This window comes from Pristiophorus japonicus, chromosome 1, assembly GCF_044704955.1.
Source record: "Pristiophorus japonicus isolate sPriJap1 chromosome 1, sPriJap1.hap1, whole genome shotgun sequence".
Lineage (NCBI taxonomy): Eukaryota > Metazoa > Chordata > Chondrichthyes > Pristiophoridae > Pristiophorus > Pristiophorus japonicus.
The window spans coordinates 202,842,488-202,856,570 of record NC_091977.1 but is presented as its reverse complement, the minus strand read 5'-3'; the positions used below and the strand labels follow the sequence as shown (position 1 = coordinate 202,856,570).

The following is a 14,083-nucleotide window of genomic DNA, read 5'->3' as shown; positions in this document are numbered from 1 at the left end:
ATTTAAAACTGAGATGAGGAGGAATTTCTTCTCTCAGAGGGTTTTAAATCTATGGAATTCTCTGCCCCAGAGAGCTGTGGCGGCTGGGTCATTGAATATATTTAAGGTGGAGATAGACAGATTTTTGAGCGATAAGGGAATAAAGGGTTACGGGGAGCGGGCAGGGAAGTGGAACTGAGTCCATGATCAGATCAGCCATGATCTTATTGAATGGTGGAGCAGGCTTGAGGGGGCCAAATGGCCTTTTCCTGCTCCTATTTCTTATGTTATTATGTTCTTATGACTAAGAAAGATGAACTGGTTGTTTGCCTCATGTGCTTTTTTATGGAGTCTTGCTGTGCACAAATTGGCTGCTGCGTTTGCCTGCAAAACTGCAGTGTCTACACTTAAAAAGTAATTCACTGGCAGTGGGACATTCGAAGGGCACGAAATGCATTACATAAATGCAAGTTATGGAGGCCTGGAGGGCAGACCAAGCACTGTGGGCATTCTGCGTCTTGGGGTCATCAAGGCACACCAGGTTAGCTGTGAGGCGCTGACTGTATAGGGCTCTCTTAGCTGGGTCTTTGAGTGCCCCGGTATTGACTTTTTTGCGGCACTGCTTCTGTTGCCCTCGCCGCTTTGGGGCTATATTGACATTGATGATGGAGCGGATTAGGTGGTGGTCCATCCAGCAGTCGTCAGCTCTTGTCATGGCGCGGGTGATGCACAAATCTTTGCGATCCCTGGCTCGAACGATGACATAGTCGGGCAGGTGCCAGTGTTTGGAGCGAGGGTGTTGCCACGATGCCTTGTACTTGTCCCTCTGATGGAGCAAGGTGTTGGTGATGACAAGTTCATGTTCTATACATTATGTCAGGAGTAGGGTACCACTGGAGTTGGTGTTCCCTACTCCCTCTCTGGAGAAATACCACCAACGATGTCTCCTCAAGATCCTGAAAATCCCCTGGGAGGACAGATGCACCAACATTAGCGCCCTCGACCAGGCCAACATCCCCAGCATTGAAGCACTGACCACACTTGATCAGCTCCGCTGGGCAGGCCACATTGTTCGCATGCCAGACACAAGACTCCCAAAGCAAGCGCTCTACTCAGAACTCCTTCATGGCAAACGAGCCAAAGGTGGGCAGAGGAAACGTTACAAGGACACCCTCAAAGCCTCCCTGATAAAGTGCAACATCCCCACTGACACCTGGGAGTACCTGCCAAAGACTGCCCTAAGTGGAGGAACTGCATCTGGGAGGGCGCTGAGCTCCTTGAGTCTCATCGCCGAGAGCATGCAGAAATCAAGTGCAGGCAGCAGAAAGAGTGTGCAGCAAACCAGTCCCACCCTCCCTTTCCCGCAACGACTATCTGCCCCAACTGTGACAGGGACTGTGGTTCTTGTATTGGACTGTTCAGCCACCTAAGGACTCATTTTTAGAGTGGAAGCAAGTCTTCCTCGATTCCAAGGGACTGCCTATATGATGATGATGATAAATGCAAGTTCTTTCTTTACAATAACCGAAAAGTACCACAAACACAAAAACCTAAAATTGTTTTTAGTACTGTGCTTGGTTTGAAATACTGAATCATATTCTGAAAAATAGCAGTGCTGAAATGAATGAGTGAAGGACTGAATTGCATGACCTGTCTTTTAACTTAGTGCAATGCTATGCTTTACTGACAACACATTTTTATTTATTAAAAATAAAATGTGTTCCTTTCTCATCCTTTTCCATGACAGCATCTCTGTTCCCTAATAATCCTGTTTTTTCAGTTGAAATGAGGAAGGACATGGTTGTTGACTTAAATTATTAGTAACAAGTATAAAAGCATAACTACATTTTTCAGGGAGGCATCATTTAAATCGGACCAAAATTTGAGACGAGGAGATGAGGCAAAACCAAAAAATATTTCAAGGACCAAACTAACACTGCTAGCAATTAAAATCGAGTGTACTGCAGTCTTGTAGAGGGATTACAGGTACTCTTCATGATCAGGGTTTCATAAACCTTTTATGACGGATCACATTTACCTGTGCTTGAGCTTGACCTTGCCAGATTGTTGCAGGCACATACAGAGTAACCACTAACTAACAGTTGGCTATACCCATGCAGACACGGCCAGATTCATTTTCCTGCGCCCAAGACCATCATGTCTTTAAGCTCCGAGCAGAACGATACCTTGGTGCGCCACATAGAATCGAGACAGAACATTTTCCTCCCTCTCAACCAGAGCCTGTCAGCCTGTGCGTCCAACTGCTCCTTACATCTGCCAACTCTCACCATCTCGGGTGTCATCAGAGTGGTTATTACCTTCGTCCTCTTCATCCTATCCATTACCGTGAACGCGATTTTCCTGGTGAAACTGTCCAAGCAGCATAAGAAGAAGGCGTCGCGGCTCAAAGTGCTGCTCGCCAACCTCATCGCGGCCAATCTGGTGGAGACCCTAATCGTCATGCCGATGGACGGCGCCTGGAACATCACGGTGCAGTGGTACGGCGGCGAGTTCCTTTGTAAGGTCCTCAACTTTATCAAACTCTTCTCCATGTACTGCCCTGCCTTCGTGGTGGTGATGATCAGCGTGGATCGCTGTCTGGCCATTACGAAACCCTTGAAGAGCGTATCAAAAGGTGTCCACACTGGAAAGTACATGGCCGGCGCGGTTTGGCTCTTGAGTCTGGTCTTGGCTTTACCTCAGGTAAACTCTACGTTGATGTGCATGTCTTTCATAATTGTTATTATGTGGATTGATGAAATATTATAGAGATTTGAAACTTTGCTGTTATAGCTATAAATATTAACAACTGTTTCTGAATATAAACTTACTATATCCCGAAGATTTTAACACCAGACCAAGTAGACGCTGGCTTTAATTTCAAAGTTAACAACCAACAATCTTGTCTTGATTTACTAAATCCTGGTCATTAGCAATAATATGTTCTTATTTCAACTGCAGATTGCCGTTTGATAGTGTTTTGTGTGTATGTATGTTTTGTATCGTGAATCTTGTGTTCAAATTGAGGAGGCATAGTGTTGCAAAATAAAATGTCCTGGAGCTCATCCACAGAAACAAGAAAATAGGTTCAGGAGCAGGCCATTCGGACCTTCGAGCCTGCACCACCATTCAATAAGATCATGGCTGATCATTCATCTCAGTACCCCTTTCCTGCTTTCTCTCCATACTCCTTGATCCCTTTAGCCGTAAGGGCCATATCTAACTCCCTCTTGAATATATCCAATTAAATGGCATTAACAACTCTCTGCTGCAGGGAATTCCACAGGTTAACAACTCTCTGAGTGAAGAAGTTTCTCCTCATCTCAGTCCTACATGGCCTGCCCCTTATCCTAAGACTGTGTCCCCTGGTCCTGGACTTCCCCGACATCGGGAACAATCTACCCGCACCTCACCTGTCCCGTCCCGTCAGAATCTTGTATATTTCTATGAGATCCCCTTTCATCCTTCTAGACTCCAATGTATAAAGGCCCAGTTGATCCAGTCTCTCCTCATATGTCAGCCCGGCCATCCCGGGAATCAGTCTGGTGAACCTTCGCTGCACTCCCTCAATAGCAAGAACGACCTTCCTCAGATTAGGAGACCAAAATTGAACACAATATTCCAGGTGAGGCCTCACCAAGGCCCTGGACAACTGCAGTAAGACCTCCCTGCTCCTATACTCAAATCCCTTAGCTATGAAGGCCAACATGCCATTTGCCTTCTTCACTGCCTGCTGTACCTGCATGCCAACTTTCAATAACTGATGTACCATGACACCCAGGTCTCGTTGCACTTCCCCTTTTCCTAACTGCCACTATTCAGATAATATTCTGTCTTTGCGTTTTTGCCCCCAAAGTGGATAACCTCACATTTATCCACATTATACTGCATCTGCCATGTATTTGCCCACTCACCTAACCTGTCTAAGTCACCCTGCAGCCTCTTAGCCTCCCCTCACAGCTCACACCGCCACCCAGTTTAGTGTCATCTGCAAACTTGGAGATATTACACTCAATTCCTTCATCCAAATCATTAATGTATATTGTAAAGAGCTGGGGTTCCAGCACTGAGGGCTGCGGCACTCCACCAGTCACTGCCTGCCACTCTGAAAAGGACCCATTTATCCCGACTCTTTGCTTCCTGTCTGCCAACCAGTTCTCTATCCACGTCAGTATATTACCCCCAATACCATGTGCTTTGATTTTGCATACCAATCTCTTATGTGGGACCTTGTCAAAAGCCTTTTGAAAGTCCAAATACACCACATCCACTGGTTCTCCCTTGTCCACTCTACTAGCTACATCCTCAAAAAATTCTAGAAGATTTGTCAAGCATGATTTCCCCTTCATAAATCCATGCTGACTTGGACCGATCCTGTCACTGCTTTCCAAATGCGCTGCTATTTCATCCTTAATAATTGATTCCAACATTTTCCCCACTACTGATGTCAGGCTAACCGGTCTATAATTACCTGCTTTCTCTTGCCCTCCCTTTTTAAAAAGTGGTGTTACATTTGGACCCTTCAGTCCATAGGAACTGATCCAGAGTCGATAGACTGTTGGAAAATGATCACCAATGCATCCACTATTTCTAGGGCCACTTCCTTAAGTACTCTGGGATGCAAACTATCAGGCCCCGGAGATTTATCGGCCTTCAATCCCATCAATTTCCCTAACACAATTTCCCCCCTAATAAGGATATTCTTCAGTTCCTCCTTTTCACTAGACCCTCGGTCCACTAGTCCTTTCGGAAGGTTATTTGTGTCTTCCTTCATGAAGTTAGAACCAAAGTATTTGTTCAGTTGGTCTGCCATTTCTTTGATCCCCATTATAAATTCACCTGAATCCGACTGCAAGGGACCTACGTTTGTCTTCACTAATCTTTTTCTCTTCACATATTTGTAAAAGCTTTTGCAGTCAGTTTTTATGTTCCCGGCAAGATTCTTCTCAAACTCTATTTTCCCCCTCTTAATTAAACTCTTTGTCCTCCTCTGCTGAATTCTAAATTTCTCCCAGTCCTCAAGTTTGCTGCTTTTTCTGGCCAATTTATATGCCTCTTCGTTGGATTTAACACTATCCTTAATTTACCTTGTTAGCCACGGTTGAGCCACCTTCCCCATTTTATTTTTACTCCAGACAGGGATATACAATTGCTGAAGTTAAGCATGAAGCTAGCATGAAACTAAGTGAGCACATTGCGAGATGTTGGGTCTGTTGTTGTGCACAATGCTTTATTAAGCAGTAGCACTCTCGCCTCTGTGTTAAAAGGTTGTGGGTTCAAGTACCAATCCAGATACTTGAGCACAAAATCCAGGCCGTGATTTTGCTTGCCGAGGTGGGCTTAGTGCGGACACGATAGGTGGCCGACTGTGATCCTGCTCCCGGCTCCATCCCGCTCTTTGAGAAGAATCTTCCATTGAGGGGGCTTGTTAACACTGTCATCAGCTGGTTTCCTTACAGGGACCATGTCCACATTCATTTTGACAGTTGTGCTGCCAGTGATCTGCAGCATTGAGGTGCTGCAAACACTGACAAACACTGCACAAAGGTGCACGGCTGCACCCAGGCTCTCCCATGATGCCCTTCATATGCTTCTAGAGGGAGGCAGAGGTTCTCTTCCCTTCCCATGAGCGGAAGAGTCAACCCCAGAGCACCAATGCAGGTTGGTTGGACATTGCACAGGAGGGCACAAGCAGGGATGTCTTCAGGAAGACCAGGCTGCAGTGGCACAAACCTTTTAATGATCTCAGTAGATCACGAAACATTACTACAAAGCCACACTCAATCTCATATGGCTTTGCCACTGATCACATCCCCATCACTCTGTCTTCCTTACCCTACTCCTGCGCATCCTTACATGCACCAACTTACCTTGCACCTCCACACATTCCGCTCTCTCTACATTCCCATCTCACTAGCCACCCCTCACACTCACTTGTCCAGTCATATCAACTAACAGCACACAATGGTAGGCACTTGGGTCTTTTAGCCAATGTTCATGTAAAGATTTTGTTGATGTGTTGCCAAACATTTAAATCTTTATTTTCAACACCTTTGCCTTCTTGGACAGATTTATGTGCCTCTTTCGAAGTGGCTTAGTGAATTGTATTGAATGATGAGACATAACAGGATCCCCCGCAATGATGATGAGTGTGAAAGAAATGGCTTGGGCATTGCGGGGATGCTTTATGGTATTGGTGTGGGGTGGTGCCAACCTGGCGCTTCATGTGCAACATAAAGTGAAGTAAATCTGGCCATGTTGAAACCATCCCTAGACTCCGGGCAGCAACATGGCCATATGCTGATGTCCTGTGTCCTGGGCAGTATCAGGTGATTGCGGAGCAGGCTGGTATTTTTGGTTATGCTGGTACGCCTGGTGATGTTGGTGCTGGGGCTGATCATGGTGGGATTCTGAGGACCAAGATGATATTTTTTCAAGGGCACTGATGCTTCTGGAATAGATGGCAGCTGAAGTTGAGATGACAGAAGCGATCTGTCAATGGTGAGAGAGGTTGCTCCAAGGAGGTGACATAGAAACATAGGAAATAGGAGCAGTAGTAGGCCATTCAACCCTTCGAGTCTTCAATATGATCATGGCTGATCCTCTATTTCAACACCATATTCCCGCTTTTTCCCCATATCCCTTGATGCCTTTTGTTTCTAGAAATCTATCTGTCTCTCTCTTAAATATATTCAGTGCCATGGCCGCCACAGCCTTCTGTGGTAGAGAATTTCACAGGTTCACCACCTTCTGAGTGAAAACATTTCTCCTCATCTCAGTCCTAAATTTCTTACCCCGTATCTTGAGACTTGTTCTAGACTTCCCAGCCAGGGGAACATCCTACCCACATCCAGTCTATCCAACCCAGTCAGAACTTTATACGTTTCAATGAGATCCCCTCTCATTCTTCTAAACTCTAGTGAATACAGGCCTAGTCGACCCATCTCTCCTCATACGACAGACCTGCCATCCCAGGAATCAATCTGGTGAACCTTCGCTGCACTCCCTCTATGGCAAGTATATCCTTTCTTCGGTAAGGAGACCAAAACTGCACACAATACTCCAGGTGCAGACTCACCAAGGCCCTGTATAACTGTTGTAAGACATCCTTGCTCCTGTACTCAAATCCTCTTGCAATGAAGGCCAACATACCATCTGCCTTCCTAACTGCTTGTTGCACCTGCATGTTTGCTTTCAATGACTGGTGTACAAGGACACCCAGGTCCCTCTGTACTTCGACACTTCCGAAGCTATCACCATTTGAATAATACTTTGTCCTTATGTTTTTCCTACCAAAGTGGATAACTTCACATTTATCCATGTTATACTGCATCTGCCATGTGTTTGCCCACTCACTCAACTTATCTAAATCGCCTTGCAGCGTCTTTGCATCCTCCTCACAACTCACAATTCCACCTAGTTTTGTGTCATCAGCAAATTTAGAAATATTACATTTGGTTCCCTCATCCAAATCATTTATATATATTGTGAATAGCTGGGGCCCAAGCACTGATCCCTGTGGTACCCCACTAGTTACTACCCGCCACCCTGAAAAAGACCCGTTTATTCCTACTCTCTGTTTCCCGTCAGTTAACCAATTTTAAATCCATGCCAATACATTACCCCCAATCCTATGTGCTTTAATTTTGCACACTAACCTCTGATAGCGCGAATGTACCCCCCAAGAATCACTCGTCACTCAGGGTCGGTTCCATACATCAAAACGGTTATTATGCCGGCAGGGAGATGAAGCCACTGGTTCATCCAGGTATCTCTCTCCGCTGAACAAAGGGTTTCATGGATTTTTATATGTTTTACAACAGTTTACTACTGTTACATCAGCCCATTTTGGCTGGACACTATCCAATCATATTGATTATAGATTACATATAGATTCATATTGGTCTCTTAACATTAGGTGGCTGTATGATCGCCTCATGTGTTGCGACGAGTTACTCATGTTCTTGTGACATTGTCCAGCCCCCCCCCCCACTTATCTTACTGTCCTTGGGTGCTGTCTTTGGGTAGTTTCCTTATCTTAATCCTGTTACAGGAATATTATTGTTCTATCATTCAAACGGGACATCTTGTCTGGGGCCTGGAAACCTGTTGATTAGAGCCATCTGCTGAGCTCGTCTTTTATGTGTATTCCTGTGTGAGAAATGGCAATTATCAGTAACTAGGAATGCAGTTTCTTTCGGCTAGCTGAATCCCTTGAGGCTTTGCTGAATCACTGGCAGCCATCTTCATACATTTTATACACACACATTTAATTCTAATATTATGCCATAGGTGCCTTTGCTCTATTGGAAAATCACTCTCCAACAATCCCCCCTTTCGGTAAAGGGGCTAATCCTAGCCCCCTGAAACCGACACTAATTTATATTATGTTATTTCTGTTTTTGTATCACCTGGTACTCTCTACTTCAACGTGCTGGCCAGTCACACAATTTCAGGAGTCCCAGTTGTTTAGATCAAATTGATATAGTTCGAATCGCCCCTCTCGCCTGTCACTTGCTTATCTGAGCTTTGGTGCTAAACCTCCGTTGTTGTGCATAATATCTGCAGGACCGGCAAGCTATGACACCCCATGCTAGCTGTACTCCGACCAGTATATGTGATATAATTCGAATCCAGGGATGGATGTTGACATTTATCCCCCAGTTCCAAACCCTCCTCCACCAACTCTCATCCTGCAGCTCTGTGTCGGTGTCTTTCTCCAGTATCTCAATCTTTGTCCGTAGTTGGTGGTAGAGTTTGACAGACTGTCCGACTCTGAGTCTTAGTTCCCTTAGTACTTCCGCTAAATGGGGAATAGGGGCCTGCTCTGGCTCGTCATAGTCCTACAGGTGATCATGGAGCTAATCGGTAGCGTTAATGATTTCGGTACCTCGCCGTCTAACTTGGATAATGCGGGCTTGTCCTTTAGTAACAGGTCGTAGAGGTGTAAAGCAGAAGTTTGGTTGCGGGATCTGGCATTGCAAGCCATTATACTGATATGAGCGTTCCGTTGTGGAGACACAGTATCTCCCTTTGCCTCCGTACCCGTCCCGGGCAAAATGTGTAGGGGCAGGTACTATTTCCAGAACGCATCCATCGGTTTGATTAAAACCACACTCATCTAATTCTCCCTGTCCCACTGGGTGGGGGCACACCGTGATCACGCCCCACTGTTTGCACCCTGTCAGGGAGACGCCGTATAGCGTGTTATCTCTACGGATAGCGGAGTCTGCGGTTAAGTAGTAACGGAGGGAGGCATTGTCGTGTACGACCCCGATATTCTCCAGTCGATAAAGGGGAAATGGACCTGAGTCTCGTGTGACTATAGGGATCATCAAGACAACCCCCCACTCCTGCAGCTGTGCCCATTTGGCAGTTTGGGATCGCTGGGTATACTCTGGTTAGTCCCTTCAGAGTGCAGTTGTCCGGTGTCCCCTTCAGCTTGGCTAGCTGAGCCAGATGTGAGCTGTCTGATACCTCCCCCCTTTGGATCTGATCGAGGTTGTGTCGTATCTGTCCTACCATCCACAAACCATAAGCGTGACAGAGTTGCCCTTGTCGGAGCTTTCTGGCGTCTTCCTTTTCTCTGTCAATTAGACGATTAATTGTTTTGGCATGTGTCTTGATTATTGAAATTCCATCTAGCTGTATCTCCATGCCTTCCCTTCCTATGTCGGCTTGGTCTTTTTGATTCTGCTCTGCCCGCTCTAGTAGTTCCCTCATCACCTCTTTAAGTTGTTCCACCTTTTCATTCAACCCTTGTATATCCAGTGAATTTACAATGGAGGTTCCGGTATTAAAGCTGGCAGCAGCATCATTAATTATTCCCCTCTTATGCCTATGCACCAGCTCTTGTCCTCGGAACCTGCTGGCGCCCATGGCATCGGCAGCCTGCTGCATTACAACCTTACTTAATACACTATACATCTTCCTTGCCTGTTCTGTACAATATTCTGGCATTTGTATGCCTGAAGTATTGATCTGAACCGGCACAATTTCATGCTTAACATTATCATATAATAGTTCACCTTCGTTAAGTAATACAATTCCGTTCTGCGGTCCCGTTGTGGTTGAAGGACATGGCAAGAGTTCGGGCGAGGTGGAGGTCGCTATGGGGCGCGATGTTGGAGGTGGTGAAAAACATACGTACAAAGATACAGCGGCTGCTCCTACCTCCTCATAATACCCACATATCCCCACCCCCTTTCTGTATGTGCCCGCCGGTTGGGGCTTAACAGGGGCCGTGCAAATTATCCCGAAAGTACACTGATCAGGTCCCGGGCCTCCTCCCTTCTGATGCAGTTGACCCTGGTATCAGTGGAGCAGTGTACGCATACTGTATTCTTGCTTGAGTGTACTTGCAGCCAGGCATTAAAATAAGTTCTGTCCTTGCTCCAGTCTTTGGCTGCTGGGATGCATATCCCGTCAGTTAAATTAAACAAGATCCCATAGTTCGGGTAAATGTGTCTTTCCTGCGTTTGCTGTATCCCTCGTAGTCCATCCGAGTTATCTGATGCTTGTATGAGTATCGAGATCCCTAGTATCATGCTGCAGAGCTGAAGTGGCCACTGTGATTCCATCTTGGTGGGTGGTTTATCTGAAAACTTTAAACAGATTGCCTGGTCGTCACCAGGTGTTAGGTACTGATTTGCTCGCGCCGAAATTATTCTGTAAGATTAGAGGTGAAGATTAGGTTATCCACGTTTTTATAGCCGTACCATCTCTATCGCTACCTGTCCTTATCTGTATGGTCGTCGGTCCTGGACTAATGCGGGTCGAGCTCGGGCTTGCTCGGTAACCCATCTAAATATCATCCATACTCTTACCAATATTAGGGCCACCATTATGCCTGAAAACATTCCATCCTTTAATGTGTTTTGCCATTCCTGGTATTTAGCAGCATAGCAGGCGATCTCCCTGAGGGGTACTATCTCAGTGTCTGACATGGTTTTAGATATAAATCTTCAACTGGGACCAGTGCTTCCACCGGCCCTTTCCTTTCATATCAATACATGCACATGTGTCACTAGTTAAAATTATGTCATAAGGCCTCATCCACCTTGGGGCAAATCCCGTGCATTCAGGGGTGACTTTTTTCAGAACTTTATCCCCTACCTGTGGCAGGTGAGGTTCGGTCGTGCCCTGGTCTTGGCTCTCTAGGTCTCGTATGGTCTGCCGGTCCCTCACTTCCTGTCGCAATTCTTTTAACTGTGAATCTAATTGTTTAACATATTGTTTAATACGATCTCGTAAGGGCCCCATATCTTCCCCTTCCACTATTATGTTCTCAGGGAGTTTCATGGCTCTACCGGTCATTAGCTCAAAAGAGGTCAGATCCGTGGTTCGATTCAGGGTGGCCCGAAGCCTCATTAATATACAGGGTAAAACGTCCACCCATCCCTTTCCTGTCTCAGCTATTGCCTTCGCAATTGCCGTCTTAAGACTATGATTCATGCGTTCCACCATTCCTGAACTTTGGGGGTGATAAGGGGATGTGGAACTGTTGCCGAATCCCTAATAATCCGCAGGCCCGCTTCATGACCTGTCCTGTGAAATGCATGCCTTGGTCGGAATCAATCTGAAGGGGTACCCCCCCAGTGTGGGCTTATGTCGAAGGCGAGGATACGGGCCACGGTGGTGGCCCCACAATCCCGAATGGGGAATGCCTCCACCCATCTGGTGAACTGATCTGTAATTACCAAACAATATTTCTTCCCCCGACTGTTGGGTAACGGTCCGGTGAAATCAATCTGTAAGTTTTCCTACGGTCCTTTAGGGCGCAGCTGATGTCCCAATTTAACCTTTATAGGTTTTCCGGGGTTATGTTGCGCGCATATCAGGCATCGCTGGCAATGTTTCGCTACATCTCGTCCTATTCCCGCCCACCACCAGTCCTTTGTTAATCGACTTAATGTCCCATCCCTCCCTCCCGGCATGGTCCGGTTTATGATGTAATTTTAGTAGTTCGGCCTGGATAGATGATGGGGCCACTGGCTGTCTTCCCTTTCTCCATACACCATCTCCCCCTTTTACCGCCCCTCTTTGTCCCCACTCGGACTGTTCTTTCCTCCTGTATCTTCTGAATATTCAGTTCCTCCGGCCCTATCGTGGCTACTGGGATAGTCTGAGGCTCAGTCTCTTCTGCAGTGCTTCGAGCTGCTTGGTCTGTTAACATGTTTACCCGTTGCTCTTTGCTTTCAATCTTCTGGTGGGCCTTAATTTTTATTACGGCCGCTGCGAGAGGATACTTGTTGGCTTTTACTAGTTCTCAGACTACATTCTCGTGTTTAATATGTCCCCCTCCCGATGTATATATCCTCGTCTATTCCAAGCTGTTATATAGTCGTGAACCACCCCAAACGCATATCGACTGTCCGTAAAGATGTTCACGCGTTTTCCCTCTGCTAGTCTCAAGGCTTCCGTTAGCTTCACCAGTTTGGCTACCTGAGCTGATACAGTCCCTTCCAACCCTCCTCACAGGAGTGAGGTTCCGTCTTGGTCTACCACGGCCCATCCAGTCCGAAACTGCCCGTTGATGTACCGACAGGATCCGTCGACGTAGAGGGTCAGGTCGGGGTTGGCCAGGGGGTCATCGGCTATTTCTCCCTCCTCCCCCTGATCTATCTCTACCTGACACTGGTGGGCTCGCCTTCAGTCACCATTCCTTCAGCTGGGTTAAACCCTACGTCCCTTATTATCTGTACTGACTGATCTTTGGGTATCAATACCGCTTCTCACATAGCCCGTCGGGCATCTGACACCGTTTTTAACCTTCCAGTGTTCAACAATTCCACTATAGTGTGCTTAGTGTGTATAACCAACTGTCCGGACATGGTCACAGGCTCACATACTCTCACAGCCCAGGCCGCACAATCGAGAGCCGCTACGCATCGATGGAGTCCTTTTACTAGCGGGGATTCCTGTGTGGAGTAGTACGCTACAGGTCTCATTGCACCCCCCTTTTCTTGGGTCACTACTGCGCTGTAAAAGCCACCCTCCAGGTTGTAATACACGTGGAATAGTTTGGACATGTCTGGTAACTTTAGAGCAGGGGCTGACAGCAGCCCAGCCTTTAACCGTTCATAGGCTTTCTCCTGTTCCACTCCCCATTCTACTTGATCTGCTCCGGGTTTTCTGCCCTTGACTAGACGCTGAATGGGCTCTGCAATCATTGCGAATTGGGAAATGAAATTCCTACAGTAGTTGAATATCCCCATTACCCGCCGTACGGCCCGCACCATGGTGGGTCGAGGCATATCGGCAATCGCTGTTTTCCGATCTGTCGGGAGAGTCTTGGTTCCTTGACTAATGTCGTGCCCCAAGTATCATACTCTAGCCTGTCCAATTTGTGCTTTCCTCGGATTTATCTTAAATCCTGCCTTCCCTAACGTTCTCAATACCACGGTTAGGGCACCTCAATGCTCTCAGTCATTTGACGAGGCTATGAGAATGTCGTCCACATATTGTAAGATTGTACTGTTGCACGGGGTTAGGTCGCATTCTTCCAGGGCCCTACTCATAACTCGATGGGAAATGTTTGGGCTGTTGTGGAACCCTTGAGGGAGTCGAGTCCACGTATACTGCTTGCCCTGGGAAGTGAAAGCGAACTTTTCCTGGGACTCGGGATCCAATGGGATCGACCAGAATCCATTAGCGATGTCCAGGACGGTGAATACTTTGTGTTCCGGACTCAGGCCGTTAAAGATCGTGGCAGGACTGGCTACGATTGGGTGTTCTTTGCGGGTTACTTTATTCAGGGCAGTATAGTCTATTGTTAATCGGTAGCTATCATCGGGCTTTTTCACTGGCCACATTGGAGAGTTCGTGACTGATACTGTTTGTCTTAATATATCTTGTTCTACCAAGTCCTTTGTGATTAACTCCGTGGCTCGTATGGCTTTAGGTTTAATCGGGTACTGCTTGTGGGGAGGGTGAGTTGGCCCTATGATCTTTTCTGGTAATATATTAATAAGTCCGCAGTCCTGTTTGTCTTTCGCCCGGATATCAGGCAGAGCTTGACATATTAATCCCAACATCCCATCTTTAGTCCAATCCCTAGTTAACTTGGCCGCATTACCCATGGTGGCTACATTCTTCACCGGGA

General features: G+C 46.7%; 1 protein-coding gene across 1 annotated transcript in view; it reads left to right on the top strand.

The window, feature by feature from the left end:
* The first annotated feature begins 2,136 nt into the window (after positions 1 to 2,136).
* The window catches only part of LOC139260250 (gonadotropin-releasing hormone receptor-like), a 49,070-nt gene continuing 37,123 nt past the window's right edge, over positions 2,137 to 14,083 (top strand). The window contains exon 1 of the mRNA XM_070876639.1: positions 2,137 to 2,682. Within this exon, the coding sequence (XP_070732740.1) occupies positions 2,137 to 2,682 (546 nt within the window). The remainder of the gene's footprint in view (positions 2,683 to 14,083) is intronic.